Source organism: Quercus suber, unplaced genomic scaffold (genome assembly GCF_002906115.3).
Source record: "Quercus suber isolate HL8 unplaced genomic scaffold, Cork oak 2.0 scaffold_163, whole genome shotgun sequence".
Taxonomy (NCBI): Eukaryota; Viridiplantae; Streptophyta; class Magnoliopsida; order Fagales; family Fagaceae; genus Quercus; species Quercus suber.
Genome location: NW_027069624.1, coordinates 146,866 through 169,652, shown reverse-complemented (window position 1 = coordinate 169,652; position 22,787 = coordinate 146,866). Strand labels below are relative to the sequence as shown.

Below are 22,787 nucleotides of genomic sequence, written 5' to 3'. Positions count from 1 at the left end.
TTCTTCGGTTTCCTCTTCGAAAACACGTCTCGGTGTTTTCTGTGTTTGCATCCTTCTTTCCTACTCTTGTTTATTTCATTTTTACTACTGTGTTGCCTTAACTATGGATTAGAGTAGTTGTCTTGCATATACGCTTGTGTTTACACTATTCCACACTTAGTATTAAGTTAGTGTAAAATCAACCAAGCCGTAATTTTAATTGGGGGGTCTAAATTGCTTTTGTGTTTTCAACACAATTCCGAGCTTTCAAGTTTAATTGCTATTATAACAACTAAAACACTAAAGACGGTGGTATAGTTAAAAAAAAAATGGTAAATTACAACTTTTTTACATGTGGTTTAACTGAAATTTAAATTACTTACCTGTGGTTTGAAATCTAACACTTTACTCACATGAGGTTAGCTCATTTAGATTTTCTTTAGCCCACATTTATTATAAACTTGGCTAAATATGTAATTTTACTCCACTTATATGTTTCTCTCATTCAAAAACACAAGAAACATAAAAATACAAGATCAAATAAAATCAAAAAGAATTTAGTCCAACACTTGCATCATGAGATTTCAAATCATAAGTAATCAATTTAAATTTTGATCAAATCACAGAAAAGTAAGTTATAATTTTTCCTTAGAAAAATTTGTCAATGAGCTACAGTAAGCTGCCATCTTTGACAACTTAACATAGCCATAAGTTATAAAACCAAAGAAAGAAAAAAACAATTTTTTATTCCAAAAGTATCTTGACTCTTGCTACACAAACTAGAATCTTGACTCTTGTGACAAAAGTAAAAAAGATAAAGTAATAAAGAGAGAAAGGAAGAATAAAAAATAAAAAAATAATATTTAAATGAAGTGGTAAAAAAATAAAAATAAAACCATTAATGTTGGGTGATTTGTAAAGTTAGGTGTTAAAATAAGTAAAGTAATTTTTTGGATTGCTAAAAACTAAAAATTTAAATTCCACCAATGCTAATGCTCAAAGAGGCACCATTCTGTTAATTTCAGATGTGCATTTGTCATTATCAATTTGACGATTTATCCGTTCTTTTTCTTTTTTTTTATTATTTTTATTTTTAATTTGATTCTTCTGTTCTCTAATTCGATTGTTTTTTTGCGTCGCTCCAAAGATAGTAAAATGATTCTTTTTAGAAGATGATTAGGTAGTGATTCTAAGTGTTTGATTGTAAACAACTTGCATATTTTTTTTATTACAAAAATTGCTGTCAATAATAATTGAATCAAATATGTTTATTATTATTATTCTTTATTTATGAAAGTATTATAGAAAAAGAAGTACAGTAGAATCGCACTAAAAGAAATCCGTTCTTTTTCTTTTCTTTTATTATTTTATTTTTAATTTGATTCTTCTGTTCTATAATTCGATTGGCTTTTTGCGTCGCTCCAAAGATTGTAAAATGATTCTTTTTAGAAGATGATTAGATAGTGATTCTAAGTGTTTGATTGTAAACAACTTGCATATTTTTTTATTACAAAAATTGCTGTCAATAATAATTGAATCAAATATGTTTATTATTATTATTATTCTTTATTTATTAAAGTATTATAGAAAAAGAAGTACAGTAGAATCGCGATAAAAGAAAACATAAAGTAAGACCGTAAATAGTATCTAGCAACCGTATGAAAAAAATAAGCTACTTTTACGAGAATGGAAATTCCTTGTTGTAGGGCCCACACGGGACCCGCAATCAGCTAAAAATTCAAGCAAAGACTGGATTTTAGTTGGTATTTAAATGCACGTTAAGTTTGGGTAATTTTAGTCATATATCTAAATACAAAATAATAAAAAATAAAAACAACATTAGTGCCCGTATAATATTTTTGATGATTTCATGACGTCTTACTCATCCCATGCTCCATCATAGCCGATGAGGAAACGTTTTAAAGGAGATTTCAGTCATTTCACCCTTATCACCGTTACGTTCAAGAAAATGTTCAATTTACAAGTTAAGAAAATATTTAATAAGTGATAAATCGACAAGTAACGAAAAGGTATCAAGACCTGCTTATTAAATTTTTCTTGAGTAAACTGGCAATTTTTTATTTTACGTAGTTTAGTTTAGCTCTCCTGGCCTAGGAAGCAAATTGTAACGATGAGTTTTCTAACTACCATAATTTCACTCACTAGCACTTTAGAACAAGGACATATATCTTGGAAGATCATTTTAGAATGAGTACAAGTAGCTATTATAATTTCATTCACTAGCACTATTTATGCGTCTCATTTTATGTTTTTTTTTTTTTTGGAAAATTTAGCAAAAAGTTAGATAGGAAGGAAAATTAAAAAATAACTAAAATACTTTGTAGTGGTAACCTAATATCTTTTTTATTTTTTATTTTTTTTCCCTGTTTTGGTTGAATTTTATTAAGTGGTGTCCAAAAGTGGGTAGGTTACTGTTTAATGTTTTACTATATATATATATATATATATATATATATATATATTTTTTAAAGTTAAAATGATTAGTTATAAAATTGTATATTTATTTTTATAATTTTATAAATATTAATTAATTATTTATGACATTACCAGTTTGACCATTAGTCAAACCTCGATTGGATCATAAAATTGGTAACCACTCTATATTCTGATTCTTTGACCGTATCGGTTTTTAAAACTATGCAGTTAACCTTGTTAGCAATTGTTTTGATATTTTGTGAAAATTTTCTAATCTTTTATTAAAAAGAAAAAAATTACTAGAGTTCTTATTTATTTATTTATTTGCTAAACAAAAATGAGTATGGGAGCGGTTTGAGTCAATGTCTTCTACTTGAGTCTAACTATAGTAACATCTTACCTGTTGGGCTCGATCCTGTGAAAATATAAGCTAAAAGCATTAAGTTATATTCCAAACACTTCTTATGGCAAAATTTGAACTTAGGACCTCCCTTATGGCAAAAACCTAGAGTTCTTGTTTATCAAATACTTCTTGTTTTAATTGGATTTGAAACAGAGTATGATCCCTCAAAATATTGTTTTGATATATTGTCGGCAGCTCTATCCTCTTTTCCTCATCTGGCATTGGTCACATTATTTTTTTTTTCCTTACAGCATTGGTCAAGTAATCCGAAATGATTGGGCATAATCCGAAATGATTGGTAACGATTGGACGTAATCCGAAATGATTGGTAGTAAAGCATCTATAGGTTGTTTGTTTTGATACGGCATTGGTCAGTTTCACAGAACTAGTGCATTGGTCCCACCTTTCACACAAAAATATACTCAAGCATCACGTGCATGAGTATTTCCTATTCACACAGCACGATCTACAGTCTCCTCTCTTATTAAAACCCCTCTCCCCCCATCAAAATTTCTACTGCACCACGTTCTCTTCACTTCAGACTTCATACTAGACTTAATCTCCGTTCCTTTTCCTCTCTTTTCTCCTTTAGCTCTTCATCTTTATTTTTCTGATTACTGTTTATACTTCTGTTTTTCCTTTTTAGTTGGTGGAACTCTGGCTACTCTATAGAGCTGTGGCTATCTTGAAATGCCCTTTTTCTTCCCACTGTTTCCCCCTCTTGTGTCTTGAAGAACATAGGGCAAATTTAAGAATATAGGGCTTCTACAAGTGTCCGTTCATATATTTCGGAATTAGGAGCGTACTGGAACAAAATGGGATGTGAAAAACCTGCGGAAACGGTATTTTATGTTGAATTTTATGTCATTTTGACAACGCTCCTGGTAGCCTTTCTTACAGTCTTCGGATCATGGAGGCGTCGAAGCCACAGTTTGATGCTCAAATATTCGATATGGGCATCTTATCTTTTGTCTACGTACCTGATAAACTACGTCATGGGCCTGATGAAGTCAACAGACATCCGTCATGAATTGTTTGCTATTTGGGCGACGTTTTTGATTATGTTTCTTGGAAGCGCTGATTGCATCTCCGCCTACAGCCTTGAAGATTGTGAGCATCGGAAGAGATATAACTTGGAAATTTTTCTTCAGTATTTTTGGCTGGGCTGGCTGATAGTTTTGCATACTCACGAAGCCAAATTTATGATTCCACTCTATCTCCTCTATTTCTTGTCTTTGAGACGGACAGGAGGCAGAGCGGAAGCTTTGGCGTTAGCAAGCAAATCATATGGTTTGGTGAGAAACACCAAACTAGTTGCAGACTTAATGGAAGTTGAGAGCAATATAAAAGGCGGTGAAGCAGATCCTACTTGCATGAGAGGCTACAAGTATTTGGTGAAAGGCGAAAAGAAGTCAATGGTGACAGTTAAAGCACCAAACTACCATATGCAGTTTGAAACTAGAGATGATCATAAAGTCATTACCATTGATATGATCTGGCAATGCGAAGGGAGACTCTTAAGCTCCACCGGAGATCCAGACGGGCGACTCAAGGATATCTGCCTTTCCTATGCATTGTATAGGCTTCTTTGTCGTAGATTTGCAAAATATTCCTTCTCTGAAAGCTCCCAGCTTAAGACATGGGAATTTGTTCGATATGGGCTTCTTTCCAAAGAAGGTGACCACGAGAGAGCATTCAGAGTAATAGAGCTGGAGCTCGGATTTCTTTATGATCTCTTTTACACAAAATATCCCGTCTTATTTGCCAAGGGACTTCCATTATTCAGAAATTTTGAGATCATTATTGTCATAGGTATTGGCTTTTGGGTTGTGGCTTCCCTTCTAAACGACTACCGTCGAAGACCTAGCCTTGCTGCTCTGCTTGTCACAGGTGTTGTTTTAATCGCTATACTTTGCATGGAAATTGTGCAATTTTTCGTTGTCAACTTCTCCGATTGGGCTAAGGTACAGTGGCTTTGCTATTATGTTAAAAAACCCTTGTGGCATAATAAATGCATAGAGATGATCATACGAGTTATATGTCATAGGAAATTGTTTAAACCTTGGGATAGAAAACTTGGCCAATATTCTCTTCTTGAATCTTTTAGTCATAACCCTTCCATATTGCTCTACAATCGTTGGACTTCTCCTTATATAGATAAGCCGAGAGATGGTCTAAAACTAAGTGCTCAAGTCACATTGCCGATGGAAGTGAAGAAAGCAATTATTCACTCTCTAAAGACCCATGAGCAGCAAATCCAGCGATTGACAAACGGGGTAGCTTCTCTGCGGAGAAACAGGGTTGAGAATGAACTCTCCTGGGCATGTACACTTAAGACACAGACGCATGTTATCATGGTCTGGCATATAGCCACCAGTCTCTGCGAGCTCAGTTCATCATCACAAGAAAATGTCACAGGGGAACAGGTCAACCAACAAAGGGAAAGCGAAGACTTCATTGTGGCAACTAAGTTGTCTAAATACTGTGCCTATTTGGTGGCTTTTGCTCCAAGACTTTTACCTGATCATCCGTATATTACAGAATTTATTTTTGATCGTGTAGTTGTTGAAGCCAGGGAGAAACTCAAAGGATGCGAGAAAAATATTTGCCAAAAGATGTTTAATTTATGCAAAGATGATCGCAAGAAAATAATTTCCGAAAAGATGTTGACTTTAGGCCAAGAGGATGGAAACCAAGAAATTATTGTAGAGGGTGCCAAACTTGCGAAGTATCTGATAGAAACAATAAAAGAAAATGGGCGGAGATGGAAAATTCTGGCTGAATTTTGGGCAGAGATGATGTTGTTTGTGGCTCCCTCTGATGATGAAACTGCCCATGCAGAGCACCTAGCCATGGGAGGAGAGTTTGTGACTCACTTGTGGGCATTACTCTCTCATGCTGGTATACTCAAGCGAGACTCAGCTCAGGATGTTTGACTAATGCATTTGTCCCTATGTGATTTCCTTATGATTGTATGATGTTGTGTGATTTCTCATGCATTTCCATTCCGAGAATGTATAATAGATAGATGTGTGCCCTCATTAAAAATAACAAAAAAATAAAAATAAAAAAAATAAAAAATAAAAAAAGAAGAAGAAGAAGATGTGTCGCTGTGGTTGTATTGTAACGCGTGTTGTATATTTGGTTTGATTAGTGTTTGATTTTTTGTTATTTCCTTCGATTTAATTTCTTTAACCTTGGCATTGCTTAACGTGTTTCAAATTCATTAGAGTATCTGTTTTCCGAATTATGTAGAGAAGATATTTACTATTTTCCTGATTTAGATTACATTTAAATAAACAAAGCAAATCCAAATGTACTCTAAATCAGGAAAATAGTTTTTGGTAAATTTTTTATTAAATATTTGATAAAAAGCTAAAAGATGATTAAGCTTATTTTCAAAAAATAAATTTGAAGTTAAATTATTTGAATTAAAACTGATAAAAGTAACAAGCAAAAAGATGGAGCCTAACTCACCCTCAGTAGGTGGGTTATCAATAAGACACCAACCTCAGCCTTAGCTAGTGGGATTTTTAGGCGAAAAAAAAAAAAAAACTATGAAACAAATAATGCTATACGCACAATAATTTCAATCATTCTAAATATACACCCAATTGCATACCTACTTTCACTATTTGCTCTTTTTTTTGTGTGTAACTATGAATGGTGGGCAATTTCTGCCCATATGAACCCACCACTCATCATTAAATACTAATAATCGTAAAAGTTGGCAGGTTATGAAATTTGGTGTAAGAATGGTTGTGTATGTAATATAGTTGCAATATTTTTCACAACAATTGAGATAGTAATTTTTTTCTTTATTATCATTTGGGCCCATCACTAACATGACTTTGTACTTACAAATTAAAACTTTACCTGTACAGTTCTAAAATTTTATATAACTCTAAACTTATTGAGCATGATGTGAATGCTTTTAAGTTTAGTGCGGTTGTGTCCTCGATAGGAGGACGTGCCATGCAATTGGTAGAATTTTGCTAAGTTTGCACCTTTCCCTGGCTATTAGTCCTAGCTTGAATCTCTTCTTATAAATAAGTCCTATTATTGAGCAACGAAAAATTTAGTACCATAAAAAAATGCACAATTTTTACCACAATTGTCTATGTTGTAGATTGTAAGTAATGGAGAAAAAGTAAAAGGTTCATATGATAATAATAAGTAATCAATCATGAGTTGTCACGTAGAATAGTTATGGTAAAAATTGTGATTTTTTATGAGGTACTAAAATTACTCTACAAGCAAACATATTAAATCATAATATGCTAATTACTATCGGTTACTATCATCCTTCCACCAAGTAAGTCTCAAAGAAGAACAAATGTCAGTTGAGCTACAGTTCATTTGTCTGGTTATTATGTATTTGTTGATTACAAAGCCAATGAGTAAAGAATAAAATATATATAAAAATAACATCAACTCCCATTTTTAGTTTCATCATTAGACTAAAGTATCTCTTAAAAAATTTCGGACAATTACTATTCTTTATTTTTATACTAATTTTCTCGAACTAGAATAACAAAAACGTCGTTAATCCTCTCTAGAGGAATAAGAATGAAATTTAACTTGGTTTGGAAAACTTTTCAAGTTCTTAAAATTTTATCAATCTACTGTGAAATGAGTGGATTAAAAATTTTACCTTATGGACATTTAAATGTTAAATATCATTGCTTGGATATCTATTAGAAAATGATGTGACAAAATCTAGTCAAATCTTCTATATATAAAAAGAGCCCATTCTTAAGAAAAAAAAACACAATATAAAAAACAAAAACTTAATTGCTCATTTCATACAAAGAAAATAAATAATACAAATAATTAAGTTAATCATCTACTTTATTTAAAAAATAATATATATATATATATATATGTATTAATAAATTTAAAAGTATATATATTATTTGTATATTTATAAATTTACTTATTTGGTAAAAGTTAATTTGTTAAAAAGTTAAACTATTTAAGCTTATAAGTTTATTAAAAAAAATAAGACCAAAAGAAAGAAAATCAAGAAGAAGGTTTAGATGAGATAAATAGATAATGAGTGAGATGGGTTTGGTAGAATCAATAAAATAATTATAAAAATTTGTTGGTGATAAAAGCCAAAGAATCCGAAAGCTAACGTGAGTTTTTATACTCAGCTTTCACGTTCCCCAAGCATTTTTTTGTCAGCTTTATACCCCACTACTATTTATTTGTCCCCAACTGTCTTGTCTAGTCAACTTTATCTCTTTGTTTACTTACTTTTTATTATTATCTCATTTCTCTTTAATTTCTATCCATACATTTTCAAATTAAATCTTGTCTTAAGATCCACTCTACAGTAGCCCACGTGGTCCTTCAGGACTTCTCTCTCACAAATCTGCTTCTTTCAGTCTCTCTCCAGTCTCTCGCGCATACTTTTCTCTATTTAAAACTAACTCATAATCACACTAAGAACTATTTCTCTTTTTTCCTCACAGATCAGTTTCTCTCTCTCAAGTTCCTTCTCCTCACTCAAATGTTGAACCGGCTGGTCTGGCCACACTGTGCTTGAGCTACATTGCCACTACCGTGCCTCCTTCTTTCTTTCTGTCTCTCTCTCTCTCTCTCTCTTTTATTTTTTTTTAATTTTTTTTTCAAGTTGCAGAGAAATTACATTCTGGGCCGAAACGCATTTTTCGGCCGGAATGACTGCAATTCGCCTGAAAGGCCGGTACAAACCGGAATAGTCCGGTATTTAAAACGAAACGAAATTAGGGTCTGCGGGTACCGGATTGTTCACTTGTACGAAAAAATTTCGGCTATATCGGCCGGTACGAAACGGTATTGACTTCCTCTCTTTTAATCTCCGTTCCATCTCCTCTGTTTTCTCCTTTAGTTCTTCATCTTTATTTTCCTGATTACTGTTTATACTTTTGTTTTTCTTTTTTAGTTGGTGGAACTCTGGCTACTCTATAGAGTTGTGGGTATCTTGAAAGGTCATTTTTCTTCCCACTATTTCTTCCTCTTGTCTCTTGAAGAAAATAGGGTAAATTTAAGAATGTAGGGCTTCTACAAGTATCCATTCATATATTTTGGTATTAGGAGCGTACAAACTCAAAATGGCATCTGAAACACCTCGTGAAACGCTATTGTACGTTGAATCATATGTCCTTTTGACAACACTCCTGATAGCCTTTCTTACAGTCTTCGGATCATGGAGGCGTCGAAGCCACAGTCTGAAGCTCAAATATTCGATATGGGCATCTTATCTTTTGTGTACGTACCTGATAAACTACGCCATGGGCCTGATGAAGTCAGCTACATTCCGTAATGAATTGTTTTCTGTTTGGGGGACGTTTTTGATTATTTTTCATGGAAGCGCTGATTGCATGTCTGCATACAGCCTTGAAGACAGTGAGAATCGGAAGAGATATAACGTGGAACTTTTTGTCATGTATTTTTGGCTGGGCTGGCTGATAGGTATGCATACTCACAAACTCAAATTTATGATTCCACTCTATCTCCTCTATGCCTTGTCTTTGAGTAGGACAGGCGGCAGAGCCGAAGCTTTGGAGTTAGCTTGCAAATCATATGGTTTGGTGAGAAACACCAAACTGGTTGCAGACTACATGGAAGATGAGAGAAACAAAGAACGCGATGAAGCAGATGCTACTTGCATGAAAGGCTACAAGTATTTGGTGAAAGGCGAAGAGAAGGCACGGGTGAAAGTTCAACCACCACGCTACCATATGCAGTTAGAGACGACAGGTGATCATAAAGTCATTACCATTGATATGATCTGGCAATGCGAAGGGAAACTCTTAAGCTCCACCGGAGATCCAGACGGGCGACTCAAATATATCTGCCTTTCCTATGCATTGTATAGGCTTCTCTGTCGTAGATTTGCAAAATATTCCTTCCCTGAAAGCTCCCAGCCGAAGACATGGAATTTTGTTCGATATGGGCTTCTTTCCAAAGAAGGTGATGACCATGAGAGAGCATTCAGAGTAATTGAGCTGGAGCTCGGATTTCTTTATGATCTCTTTTACACAAAATATCCCGCCTTATTTGCCAAGGGGCTTCCATTAGTAAGAAATTTTGAGTTCATTATTGTCATAATTGGTTGTTGGGTTGCGATTCCCACCCTAAAGAACTACCAAGAAAGAAACGGAGGTTCTGATGTGCACCTCATGACAACAGGTGGACATAACCTTGATGCTCTTCTCACAGGTGTAGTTTTAGTCGCTATACTTTTCATGGAAATTGTGCAATTTTTTGTTGTCAGCTTCTCCGATTGGGCTAAGGTACAGTGGCTTTGCCATTATGTTGAAAAACCCTGGTTGCGTAATAAATGCATGGAGATGATCATACGAGTTATATGTCATAGGCAATTGTTGAAACCCTGGGATGGAAAACTTGGCCAATATTCTCTTCTTGAATCTTTTAGTCATAACCCTTCCGTATTGCTCTACAATCGTTTGACTTCTCCTTATATAGATAAGCCGAGAAAAGGTCGAAAACTAAGTGCTCACGTCTCATTGCCGATGGAGGTGAAGAGAGCAATTATTCACTCTCTAAAGACCAATGGGAAGCGACTGAGAAATGGGGTAGATTCTCTGCAGCGAAACGGGGTTGAGAGACTCTCTCGGGCATGTAAACTTCCGACACAAACGCATGTTATCATGGTCTGGCATATAGCCACCAGTCTTTGCGAGCTCAATTTATCATCACAGGTAATTGACACAGGGAAACATGTCAACCAACAAAGTGAAAGCGAAGACTTCATTGTGGCAACTAAGTTGTCTAAATACTGTGCCTATTTGGTGGCTTTTGCTCCAAGACTTTTACCTGATCATCCGTATGTTACAGAATTTATTTTTGATCATGTAGTTGTTGAAGCCAGGGAGAGACTCAAGGGATGCGAGAAAAGTATTTGCCAAAAGATGTTTAATTTATGCAAAGATGATCGCAAGAAAAGAATTTCCGAAAAGATGTCGACTTTAGGCCAAGGGTCAGAGACCAAGAAGGCCGAGAGGGTAGAGACCTAGAAGGCCAAGTGGGTAGAGACCAAGAAGGAGACCAAGAAGGCCAAGAGGTTAGAGACCAAGAAGGCGGCCAAGAGGTTAGAGACCAAGAAGGCCAAGAGGTTGGAGACCAAAAATGCCAAGAAATTATTGGAAAGGGTGCTGAACTTGCGAAGTATCTGCTAGATGAAAATGTGGATAGATGGAAAATTCTGGCTGAATTTTGGGCAGAGATGATGTTGTTTGTGGCTCCCTCCGATGATGAAACTGCCCATGCAGAGCACCTAGCCATGGGAGGAGAGTTTGTGACTCACTTGTGGGCATTACTCTCTCATGCTGGTATACTCAAGCGAGACTGTACTCAGGATGTTTGACTAATGCATTTGTCCCTATGTGTTTTCCTTAAGATTGTATGATATTATGTGATTTCTCATGCATTTCCGTTCCAGAGTATGTATAATATATAGATAGATGTGTGCCCTCATTATTAAAAAAAAAAAAAAGAAAAAAAAAATTGTCGCTGCGGTTGTAACGTTTGTTGTATATTTGGCTTGATTAGCATTTGATCTTCTGTTATTTCCTTTGATTTGATTTCTTTAACCTTGGCATTGCTTAACGCGCTTCAAATTCATTAGAGTATCTGTTTTCCGATTTATGTAGAGAAGATATTTACTATTTTCTTGATTTAGTGTGCATTTAAATAAGCAAAGCAAATCCAAATGTACTCTAAATCAGGAAAATAGTTTTTGGTAAATTTTATATTAAATATGTGATCAAATGGCTAAAAGATAATTAAGTTTATTTTCAAAAAATAAATTTGAAGTTAAATTATTTGAATTAAAACTGACAAAAGGTAAAAAGTAAAAAGATGTACCCTGGGTTATGAATATGGTTTTCAAATCGGAACTATTCAATGAACCGTAAGAGAAAAAAGTTCAAGATTTTTAAGGTCGGATGAGATCGAACCGAAATTAAACCGTGATTATGTTATAATTAATTTAATAATTAATAAAATATAATTAATTATATTAAATTAATATAAATATAAGAAATAACCAAAATAATTAAATTAAATATAAAAATCTATCTTTCAAATATATTTTTTTATATCAAAACTTTCACAAAACAAATAAGAAATATCAAATACTTAGCAAAGGTAGATATAGTATTTATTTATTTATTTATATGTTGATTAGTTAAACTTGTGAGAGAAATAATAATATACAAATTATAAGAACACTTATATTAAATTAAATTAAATAAAAATTTTAAATTATCTAATAGTTTTATGTTAAAATAATTATATACTCAATTATATATATTGCTTTTAGAAGAAAGTAATTTTAGAATCATACAATTTTTTTTTGGGCACAATTGTGAATTCAAATGTCTATCATTTACCTATTGTTGATTATTTTCTCTTTATTACTCACTCTCTATCACATTACAATTATAGTAAAAATGTATGAGATAAAGTGTGCTATTAGATTTTTTTTCTATAAAAAATTTGTAAATATTAATTAAAAGTACTTAAGAGTTATGTCACATCACCTTGGGCAAGGTGAAAAAAAGGAATGGCTAAAACTTGCCTATCTTTCCAATGTAAGAGCATCTCCAACAGGCTCTATATCCAAGCATATTAGCTAAAATTTAGAGAATTTGTGCACTGTTAATGCTCCAGTAGACTCGGCAAACCTTGATTTTTTTTTGCTCATGAACAGTAGCACATCATGAACAGTAGCCCATCAAGTCTGATGTGCTACTATTCATTAGCTATTGAATTTCTTGGATTAAAAAATTAAGCCAACTACTTATTTATCAATTCTTTCTCTCTCCTCCGGATTTTCTTTTTCTCTCATTCTGTCTGTTTCTCACATAATCCAAACACAAAACACAAAACAAAATCCAATTCTTAAAATAAAGTTGAATCAGAACAAGCAAATATGAAAAAAAAAAAAAAGAAGAAGAAGAAGAAGAAGAAGAAGAAGAAGAAGAAAGAACAAGCCGATCTGACCCAGCCTGGTGGTGGAGAGGACGACAAGCGGCGGTTGGAGCATGGCTGGAGCGGCGCTGGAGCAGTGGCTAGAGCAGCATTGGCGCAGTGGCTGGAGCGGCACTGGAGGCAGCTAGAGCGGCTGGAGGACGATAGGCCGATCTCTCTCTCTCTCTCTCTCTCTCTCTCTCTCTCTCTCTCTCTCTGATGTGGTGAGACGCTGGAATGTTCTTGAGATGAAGTGAAAAAGAAAATAAAAGAAGGGCCTGGACCCTTGTGTGGTGGAGAAAAGCAAGAAAAAGAAAAAAGAAAAAAAGAAATGAAACGTGGATGATGGAAATGAAATGGTAGGAAGAAAAATAATATAAAAAATAAAAAATTATAATTGAAAACTATTACTATAATATTTTTACAATATTTTCTCAATAAATTTTAAGTAACAGATTATTATTAATTAATATTGGTGAGTAAAAAAATAATTTTAGTGATGGGTTCAAATTAAAACTAGTAACAACTTTCCACATAAATTTTGTTGTGAAAGTATTATGAAAAATGTTGGAAATATAACACTTCTCATTAAAAAATATAATTGTTGGGAATAAATATAGGAAGAATAAATGATGATAAAGAATAAATATAAAATGAATGAAAAAATAATATTTAAATGAGATAGAAAATGAGATAGAGAATGAGATAGAGAGTCTGTTGGAAAGTGTATTTGAAAAGCGGGTAGGCAAAAGCTAAATGTCACTGTTCATTAGCCAAATAGTATAAAAATTTGGCTAGTCTGCTGGAGATGCTCTAATCATGTAGAACGGCTTTGGAAACACAAATAAAAAAAGAACACAAAAACTAAAAGAGAGAGTGGAGACAGACAAAAAAAAGAGAAAGGGGGAAAAAGAAGAAAGAAGAAGAAGAAGAAGAAGAAGAAGACACCAATCTCAGCCTTGGCTAGTGGGATTTTTAGACTAAATTTGGAAAAAAACTACTTTGAAACTAGTAAAAACTAGTAATGTTAGAGACACAATAATTTGAATACTTTTAAAAATATACCAAATTCCACACCTAATTTCACTATTTGCTTTTTTTTTTTTTTTTTTAACTATAAATGGTGGACAATTTTTGTCCGTATGAACCCACCACTCATTGTTAAATCGTTAAATACTAATAATCACACAAGTCAGCAGATTATGAAATTTGGTGTAAGAATGGTTGTGTATATAGTATTTTTATAATATTTTTCACAATAATCAAGATAGTAAGATTTTTCTTTGTTCTCATTTGGCCATCACTAACATGAATTTTTACTTACAAATTACAACTTTACTTATACATTTGTAAAATTTATATGACTCGAAACTTATTGAGCATGACGAGAATGCCTTTAAGTTTAATGTGGTTGTGTCCTTGATGGGAGGACGTGCCATGCAATTGGTAGAATTTTGCCAATTTTGCACCTGTCCCTGGCTATTAGCCCTAGCTTGAATCTCTTCCTATAAATAAGTTCTATTACCAAGCAACAAAAAATCTAGTATCACCAAAAAATGTACAATTCTTACCGCAATTGTTTATGTGGCAAATTATGAGTAATGGTGAAAAAGTTGTGGGTTTATATGATAATAACAGGTAATCAATCACAGTTTGTCACGTAGGATAATTATGATAAAAATTGTGATTTTTTATATGGTACTAGAATTACTCTATGAGCAAACATTCTAAATCATATTGTAATATGCAGGGCCACCTCAATAGGTGATGCAATTGATGCAATCGCCTAAGTCTCCAAATAAAAGAAGGCCCCACTTGTAAAAAAAAAATTATATAATAATATATTTATTTATATATTTTAATTAAAAAAATTTTAAGCACTTTTATTGGCCAATAAAATGCATTAAAAATGCCCCATTGTATCCTAAAATGCAAAAGATTAAAACGGAAAAAATAAAAATAGTCAAACTTCAGCTAACAAAATTAAATTTTAGGAAGCAAATTTATTAACTCATTCTTGAAATATGCTAAAATTAAAATTAATAGCAGACAAATTCATTAATAATACAACGTAATTGTCTTGAAATATGCTAAAATAGAGATTATAAAAGTCAAAAGCAAGAGAAAAACCTCTCATCTCTCTGCCTCTTCGTCTATATTCTTACGGTCTCATCTTTCTTTTCTTCATCTTCATCTTGATTCTTGATCTTTTTCCATAAACTCAGTTAATCAGTTTAGCTTGAAATTTCTCTTTGTTGATTCCAGCATACTAGTCTACCATTCGGTAGTTACTAGAGGTATTCTTCTTCTTCCCCTCTTTCTCTGTCTTTTCGAAAACAAAGACTCTTGTCTTCTTCCCCTCTTTTTCCATAAACAATTGCACTGCACAATTGTTTGATGGGATGGGACACGTTTTTCAATTTTTTGCTATGATAGCTTTTCTGCCGTAAGCCCCTATTTGGACCCTTCTCTGCCATGATAATTGATAGAATGATAGGACACGTTTTTCTTTAAAACTTAGTCATAGGATGATGGAAGTAGTGGAGTACAGGTTGGCCGGTTACTCCTCTCTTTTTTTTTTCTCTTTTTTTTTATTAATATGACACAGTGACACTTTATCTATTATTATAAATTATTATACCAATTAATAATTTGGTGTATCATATCAACTCATTTGTATTATAGTGACACTAATTTATTAAACCATGTATTAAATTAATTTTTTTTTGTGCAAGTTTAAACTTTAAAGTGGTCATGGCTTTAGAAAAATTGCAATAACCAGGTTCTATTGTTCTATACTTTAAATTTTATTTTTAGTTAAATTACCATTTTTAATTATAAAATTGTGTTTTATTTATCTATAAATATTTTCTTATTATAAATGTCTACTAAAAAATATTTATCCGGATATGAAAAACTTCTAAAAAAGAGAAAAATTGAAAAACAAATTGAATCTCAAAAAGGATCTATGGATAAATTTGTTACTAGTGTTAAAAAAAACACAATAGAAAGTTTGGGTGAAAATATTACAAATGAACAAGAAACTTATCAAAAAGAGTTGGAAGATTATGAAATTATACAACAAAAAGAGAATAATGAAAATAGTCCTAATAATGTTGAAACATCTAATGTAACAATAATTGATAATGAATAACAAAATAATTTAGAAGAAAATGAAAAAAAATCAATATATGTATTATTTTATTAATATTTAATTATAAAAAGACCTCATTTAAAATTTTCGCCTAAAGTCCCAAAATTTGTTGAGCTGGCCCTAGTAATATGCTAATTAATAACGGTTACTTTCACCCTTCCACCAAGTAAGTCTCATAGAAGAACAAAATGTCAGTTGAGCTATAGTTCATTCGTCTGGTTATTATGTCTTTGTTGATTGCAAACTTATTTGATGTGATTCTCCAATGAGTACATAATAAAATATATATAAAAATTACATCAACTCCCATTTTTAGTTTTATCATTAGACTAAAGGATCTCTTAAAAAATTTCGTACGTGTATTATACTAATTTTCTAGAACTAGAACAACAAAAACGTCGTTAATCCTCTCTAGAGGAATATGAAAGGAATTTAACTTGGTTTTGAATACTTTTCAAGTTCTTAAAATTTTACCAATCTACCATGAAATGAGTGTATTAAAATTTTTGCCTCATGGACTTTTTTTTTTTTTTTTGAGAAACGAAAATAGGGGTTCGCTAGGTTACGCTAGCCCCCGGGTTTGTTGGCAAATAGCCCCCACCAACGGACTCCTGCTGGTAGCGGGAATCGAACCTGAGCGTGTTAAACAGAGCGAACGAACTATACCCAACTGAGCCAAACCCCCGTTGGCATATATATTTACTCTTGGTTTGATATCTATTAGAAAATGATGTGACAAAATCCAGTCAAATCATTTAAAATGTGTTTGTTTGTTTAAGCCTCTTAAAGCAGATTGTTTAACTTAATATATTAACTAAATAATTACTTAAGTTAATTATTCAAATTTAGGTTAAGTAATAATAAATCATATCACGCAAAAGGAATGGTTTTCAAATCTAAACCGGATCGTACGGTCAAACCGAATTAACTGAAAATCGGTCATTAATTCGGTTTTTTAAACTAACAAAACCGAAAAATCAAAATTTGCAGCGAACTGCTTGAACCGAGGTCAGACCGCACGGTTTACAAAATTGGACATGGTTTTACCGGTTGGATAACAGATTTTTTTAAAAAAAATTTCCTGAAAATAGGCGGTGGTGGCCCATCTATTGTCACCACCGGAAGCCCAGGCTTGATATCTCGTTCTGCCAAAAGCTCCACCATCATTAGATCTTGTTCTACCGTCTCTGGATCTTACTGTTGAGTGTTTAGTGATTTGGTTGGAGGGAGTATGTATCTGTTTTGGTAAAGATAGATTAAAGGGATAGAGAATGAGATAGGGAGAGTGAAGAAGATGAAGACACTTAAGAGACGGAGGTGGGATCTGATGCTTTATTGGGGAGAGGGTGACATGACATGACATGTGAGACAGTTGCTTAGGAGTGTAATTTTTTTAATTAAATAAGATGATACGTGTGGAGTGTGGCTATAGATTTTTTTTTCTTCTCTTTATTATCGCTTGAAACTCTAGGTGAGTAGGTTCAAATTACAACTTACAAGTCCAGGGTCTAGAGGTATGGTATTTTGTATTTAAAATAAGGGATAATTACAGTAAACCCACCTGAGGTTAGGCCCGTTTTCACTTTGCCTACCCGTGGTTCAAAACTTATCACTTTGCCCACCTAAGGTAACGAAACTTATCACTTTACCCACCTAAGGTTACTTCCGTTAGCCTTCTGTAACCCACCTCTTTGTTTGCCGTTAGAAAAACACATTTTTAGACAAAAACAAATATAACAAGAATCAAAAAGTTAGGGATTTTCATTACTCATGAACTTCAACAAGAACAAATGGGAGGAACAAACAACAAACCCAGATTCAATCTCAAAGAAAAAAAAATTCAAACCCAGATTAATTGAAATTCCCTTAAACACTCCCCAACCCATAACAAACACAAACCCAACTACACAAAAATCAATCCAAACCAAACAAATCAACCAAAGAATTAACCCAAACCAAGTAATCAACCCACAAATTTGGATACGAGAACCTCCCTATCAAAGACTCCGGCATCTCTTCCAACCACCTCTCTATCGATTATTCATCTGGATTCGAGTCACCCAAATGGATCCTTCGTGACTTCGACTCCTCAAACGGCTCTATCCTCAACGGAACCAAGCTACAACCAAACACACCTCACGATCTCTCCGATGGCGATTCTATCCAGATCTGCGAGTACACTTCCATAGCTCCATCTTTCCGATGGCGATCTCTCCGATGGCAATTCCATCACGATCTTGCGCATTGAGCGATCTCTGCGAGTACACTTCCACCTGATTCTATCCAGATCTGCGAGTACACTTCCATAGCTCCATCTTTCCGATGGCGATCTCTCCGATGGCAATTCCATCACGATCTTGCGCATTGAGCGATCTCTGCGAGTACACTTCCACCCACACCACCCTGTTGAACCTTTGCTCTGCGTAAAGAGGCCACGCCACCATTGGCACGCCCGCACACACAGCTTCCAACACCGAGTTCCACCCACAATGAGTCACAAACCCACCTAGTTGTGGTGCCCATGACTTCACTACTAAGCCTTTCTCTTTGGTATGGACGAAAAACCCTTCTGGAAGCAAAGAATCTAAATCTGGGTCAGGTTAAGCTGACACAACCAAGCCATGTTTCTCACTCGGTGGATTTCGTACCACCCATAAGAACCTTTGGTCACTCTTTTCCAATCCTAAAGCTATCTCCTTTAGTTGTTCTATAGAGAACAAACCCAAGCTTCCAAAGCATAAAAACACAACACTTTGACTCAGTTGCGAGTCAAGCCAGGACAAACACTCGGGCACGGCTTCACCTTCATTTTGAGTCCCACTTCTTCTGCATTGTAAGTAAAAGCCTTTTCCTATCTCAATAGATATTTGGAGGCATAGTATTTATTTCATTTGAAGTTCTAGGTTTCGTGAGAAATTTCCTAAGGGGAAGAAGTTTTGATCCATTTTATGTTATAATTTCAAATAAAAAAATGTTTTTCTAACGTCTAAGGGAGAGGTGGGTAACGGGAGCAAACAGAATGAAGTACAGGTAAGCAAAGTGATAAGTTTTGAACCACGGGTAGGCAAAGTGAAAACGGGCCTAACCTCAGGTGGGTTTACTGTAATTATCCCTTAAAATAACTATTTAAGATGAGACAAGACATTTGTGGCTGTGATTTTTTAATTTTCGTTTGAAAGTTTAAATGGGATGTAGCAATCCAAACATTTGCAGTTACTTTTTGAATTATATTGGTATATCGAAAAATTGTTATGTAGTGCAAATTTGGTTAAGTATTTAAAATAGTAGAATATTTAATTATCTTTGTATAAATTTGTAAATTAATATTACCTTATCTTTAATTAGGGTCATTCTACAATATCCACCCCTTTTTTCAGTAGGTATGGTATCTACCCAAATCTCAGCAATACATTTTAAAATTTTCAATCCTGACCATTTATTTAAATTATTAGGTAAACTTGTTACCGGTAGAATAGGTAGTGTATAAAATAAAAAAGAAAACCAAAAGAAAAAGAAATAGAGAACGAAAGAGGCTGAACGAAAGAGACTTGGCAAGCTTTGTGACACTGCCACCACCGCCTCCACCACCACTGCCGCAACCACCGCGCACCATCCGTCCACGACAGATCATCCGCTACTACCACCGGTGAGAATTTTTGTGGGAGAAGCTGTTTATATATATATATATATATATTTGATTTTGTTATTACTTTTAGGTTAGTTTTGATTTAGGTATTTTAGTATTGAGAAGATAGATCTTGTGTATGAATTGTTTACTTTTTCTTCTTGATTTTGGATTAATTTGTTTGGGTATTTCAGCTTGATTTGGTTTGGGTATTTTGGGTTTTATGATTGCTAGTTCTCTGTGATGATTTGGGGGCAAAGATCCAAGCTCAAAAATTATATCAGCCAAAAGAGGATGTCCCCCAAAGTCTTCTCAAATTAATAAGTAAAATTAAAACAAAATTAACATAATTTATGATTAAGAACACAAAAATATTGACCATTTGAAACTTTTTTCATGCATGATTAAGCATTTTGTGATGTCATCCTTTCCCCTTACCATGATAATCATGCCTAGGAGGGTTGAATTTGCCTACTTTGGATGGTGTGTTTGTGTTGTTATTGTGGTATGTAATGCAGAGTTCTACTATGTCAGCTGCTGGTTTCGAGTCTTTGGGGCTCCTACTATATACTTATCTTACTTTGAATAAAATTCTTTACCGTATTATCCAAAAAAATATCTTTATTGATTCATAAAATAATAATAATAATAATAATAATAATTATTATTCAAGTTTTAAGTATTGGTCATTTGGAAGTTTTGGATAATTTATGATTATTTTAATGGCACAGTTCATTGAGTTATTTAGATGTGAAAATGTGCATGCTTGGAGGTCACCAACTTCAAAATGTGGCAAATGCCACTTATTCAACACTCTGCCTTCATAATCAAGGTTTCTTTGATTGTGTTCTCCACCGAGGGGAAGCATTTTGTGTATTCCATCGATATCAAGTTTATACTTCTATTACAACATGTTTTGTTTTGTCATTTTATTACTAGTAATAAGAGTATTATGCATGAAATTGTTAGGTTGTAAGAGATCTGGCACAAGGTAAGCTTGGAGAAAGAGTAGATTGCATTACATGTTCATGTCCTTTATAATTTATGGGTGTCACCCTTTGTTTCTCAACTTTTTTAGGTAGTTATGAATGTTTATAAGGTTTCATAGTTGCTCTAGTTTACTTCTTAGAGGAGCTGCCACATTATAGTTCTAATAGAGCATAATACTCTCCATCTCGACCCAGAGAAATTAAATCATTATGTGACCCTTGTTCATAGACAGATTAGAGCTCTTGATTAGAGGGTTTATTTGAAATTGGAAATAAGGATTTTCTGTATTTGTTCGTATATGTACTCTAATTATGTTTACAGAATATTTCCATCTGTTGGCTTTATTTTTGTGTATTATTGTAAGCTTTGTTTTTAGCACTTTTGGAATTGCACTGGATAAAGAAAAATGACAACTATAATTGGTGGAATTTAGCACTATGTTTACTTAAAAGCAACCATGTGCAAGCATGTCCATATGTGTAAAAATTGAATCCCAAGACTACCAACTCCACATAATGTTTTCACTGGATATTAGTCATAATCCAGTTCGACCCCCAAAGATTGAAATAAATTGATGCCCATTGTTAATTTAGTTGAAGTTAAGGTTTTTACTACTTTAGATATTTCCTTTCATAATTTGAATTGCTTTTATATACATGATATGGTTAGATTTGCTAACAACCAGCTGTAAAATATGGTTAAAAGTGTGAAATTTTTTATCACGGTGTTGTCCAAGATGTACTTCCTCCTTTAATGGATCTTGTAAATCATGGAAACTCCAATTGTGGAGCCCGAAGCAATTGATTATGTAAAGAACCAACTGCCAAATGTGTCAATGGAGTCACTGTGTATGTTTATGTTGCGCAAAGTGATATGATTATTCTTGGAAGCTATTAATGAACATTTGATGTAATTTATGGATGGGTTTATTAAATAAGGTAAATTTTTTCCTTATTATTTTGTTTGTAAATGAGTCCAAACACTTATAACATCTAGAATGCATATGCACATACAATTGAAGTCCATGTAACAAGATCAAGCTCTAAAACAGAGCTGAAACACTGATATGCACCCATAATCATTTACATTATTACTCAACTTTCAGATGGTAAGAAACCTCTCAAAGTTTAATTATATCCCTTTTTTTAGCATGTTGTTGTGTACTTGATTTTTTTTATAATAAACTTATTACATATGATTTTGAACTTGATATTGTCAATTTGAGCTAGAACTAAAGTTCTTGAGTAATTATAGTTATTTGAATAATAACTAAACATCTAAGGCTCTATGCAAAGAGATATGCTCTTATGAACATCTTTTTTCTTTTCTTTTTTTATTTTTTTTATTTTTTTTTAAGCACTAATATTGTACCATTTAAATGCAGATTTTTTAGTTGCCATTGGAGTTGTAGAATGGACAATAAGAAATTCCTATAAGTTAGAAGTTGCCCCCTTGAGAATTTAAGAATGTAATCCAAACATACAGATGCTTTTGGTTGTCTCTTTTTCAATTGTTACCAATGATGGTATTTAGATATAGATGTGAATGAAACACATTGTAGCTGATATTTAAAAAAAAAAAAAAAGAATTTTCCCTTTTTAAATGGATTTCTTTGTAGCTGTTTTGCTTCTTTGAGCTACTTTGCAACAAGAGACTTGCTTGTAGTACATGAAAGTGAGTTACATATCAAATCAAGTTATAGATATTATGAGATAAAAATTTTCATTTATAGCTCCAAGTGCAAGTTGTTGGTCTGATTTCTTTGGATCATCTGTGGTGTAAGAGCACGAAATCTAGTAACCCAAGCCCACTTAGAATAGCGGGATTAAAGTTGCCAAACTCGGCCCAAATCAATAGATACTTGTAAAGAGAGTGGGATGAACAAGTTTGGGCTTCGCCTGAGGACACAGATAGAGTAGGAGGAATCAGAGGTCTAAGATTTAAATGTACAAATAGATCTTTACAAATTTGCCCGAGGACAAGGTTCTTGGATTTTACAAGTAATGTTCACTCTCTTTCTCTCAGTTATTGTTCTGGCTGTGATCTCTTTTTCTTGATTCTTTTCTTTTGATCCCACCTATTTAAGAGCGCTTTTCCTTTATATACTCCATGGCCACTTGCATCCTAGCTCTCCATCTCCAATCCTCCTCAACTTCCTTAGGACACTTGTCCCATTAGACTTCTGGTGAATGTGGTGGAAAGAGCTGATGAGCTGT

The 22,787-nt window shown here is 33.5% G+C and overlaps 2 protein-coding genes across 2 annotated transcripts; both read left to right on the top strand.

The window, feature by feature from the left end:
• Positions 1–3,633: 3,633 nt before the first annotated feature.
• Positions 3,634–5,754, top strand: LOC112025829 (uncharacterized). The gene has a single exon (XM_024058518.1). The coding sequence runs from the start codon at positions 3,634–3,636 to the stop codon at positions 5,752–5,754; it is 2,121 nt and encodes a 706-aa protein (XP_023914286.1).
• A 2,515-nt stretch (positions 5,755–8,269) lies between these two features.
• On the top strand, positions 8,270–11,337 carry LOC112025820 (uncharacterized). Its single transcript, XM_065777738.1, has 3 exons — positions 8,270–8,638; positions 8,748–8,793; positions 9,002–11,337. The coding sequence occupies exon 3, from the start codon at positions 9,097–9,099 to the stop codon at positions 10,843–10,845; it is 1,749 nt and encodes a 582-aa protein (XP_065633810.1). The 5' UTR covers positions 8,270–8,638; positions 8,748–8,793; positions 9,002–9,096; the 3' UTR covers positions 10,846–11,337.
• Positions 11,338–22,787: the final 11,450 nt, after the last annotated feature.

Coding starts and splice junctions, on each gene's coding strand:
- LOC112025829 (XM_024058518.1), top strand. CDS start 3,634: ATGGGATGTGAAAAACCTGCGGAAACGGTATTTTATGTTGAATTTTAT.
- LOC112025820 (XM_065777738.1), top strand. CDS start 9,097: ATGGGCCTGATGAAGTCAGCTACATTCCGTAATGAATTGTTTTCTGTT.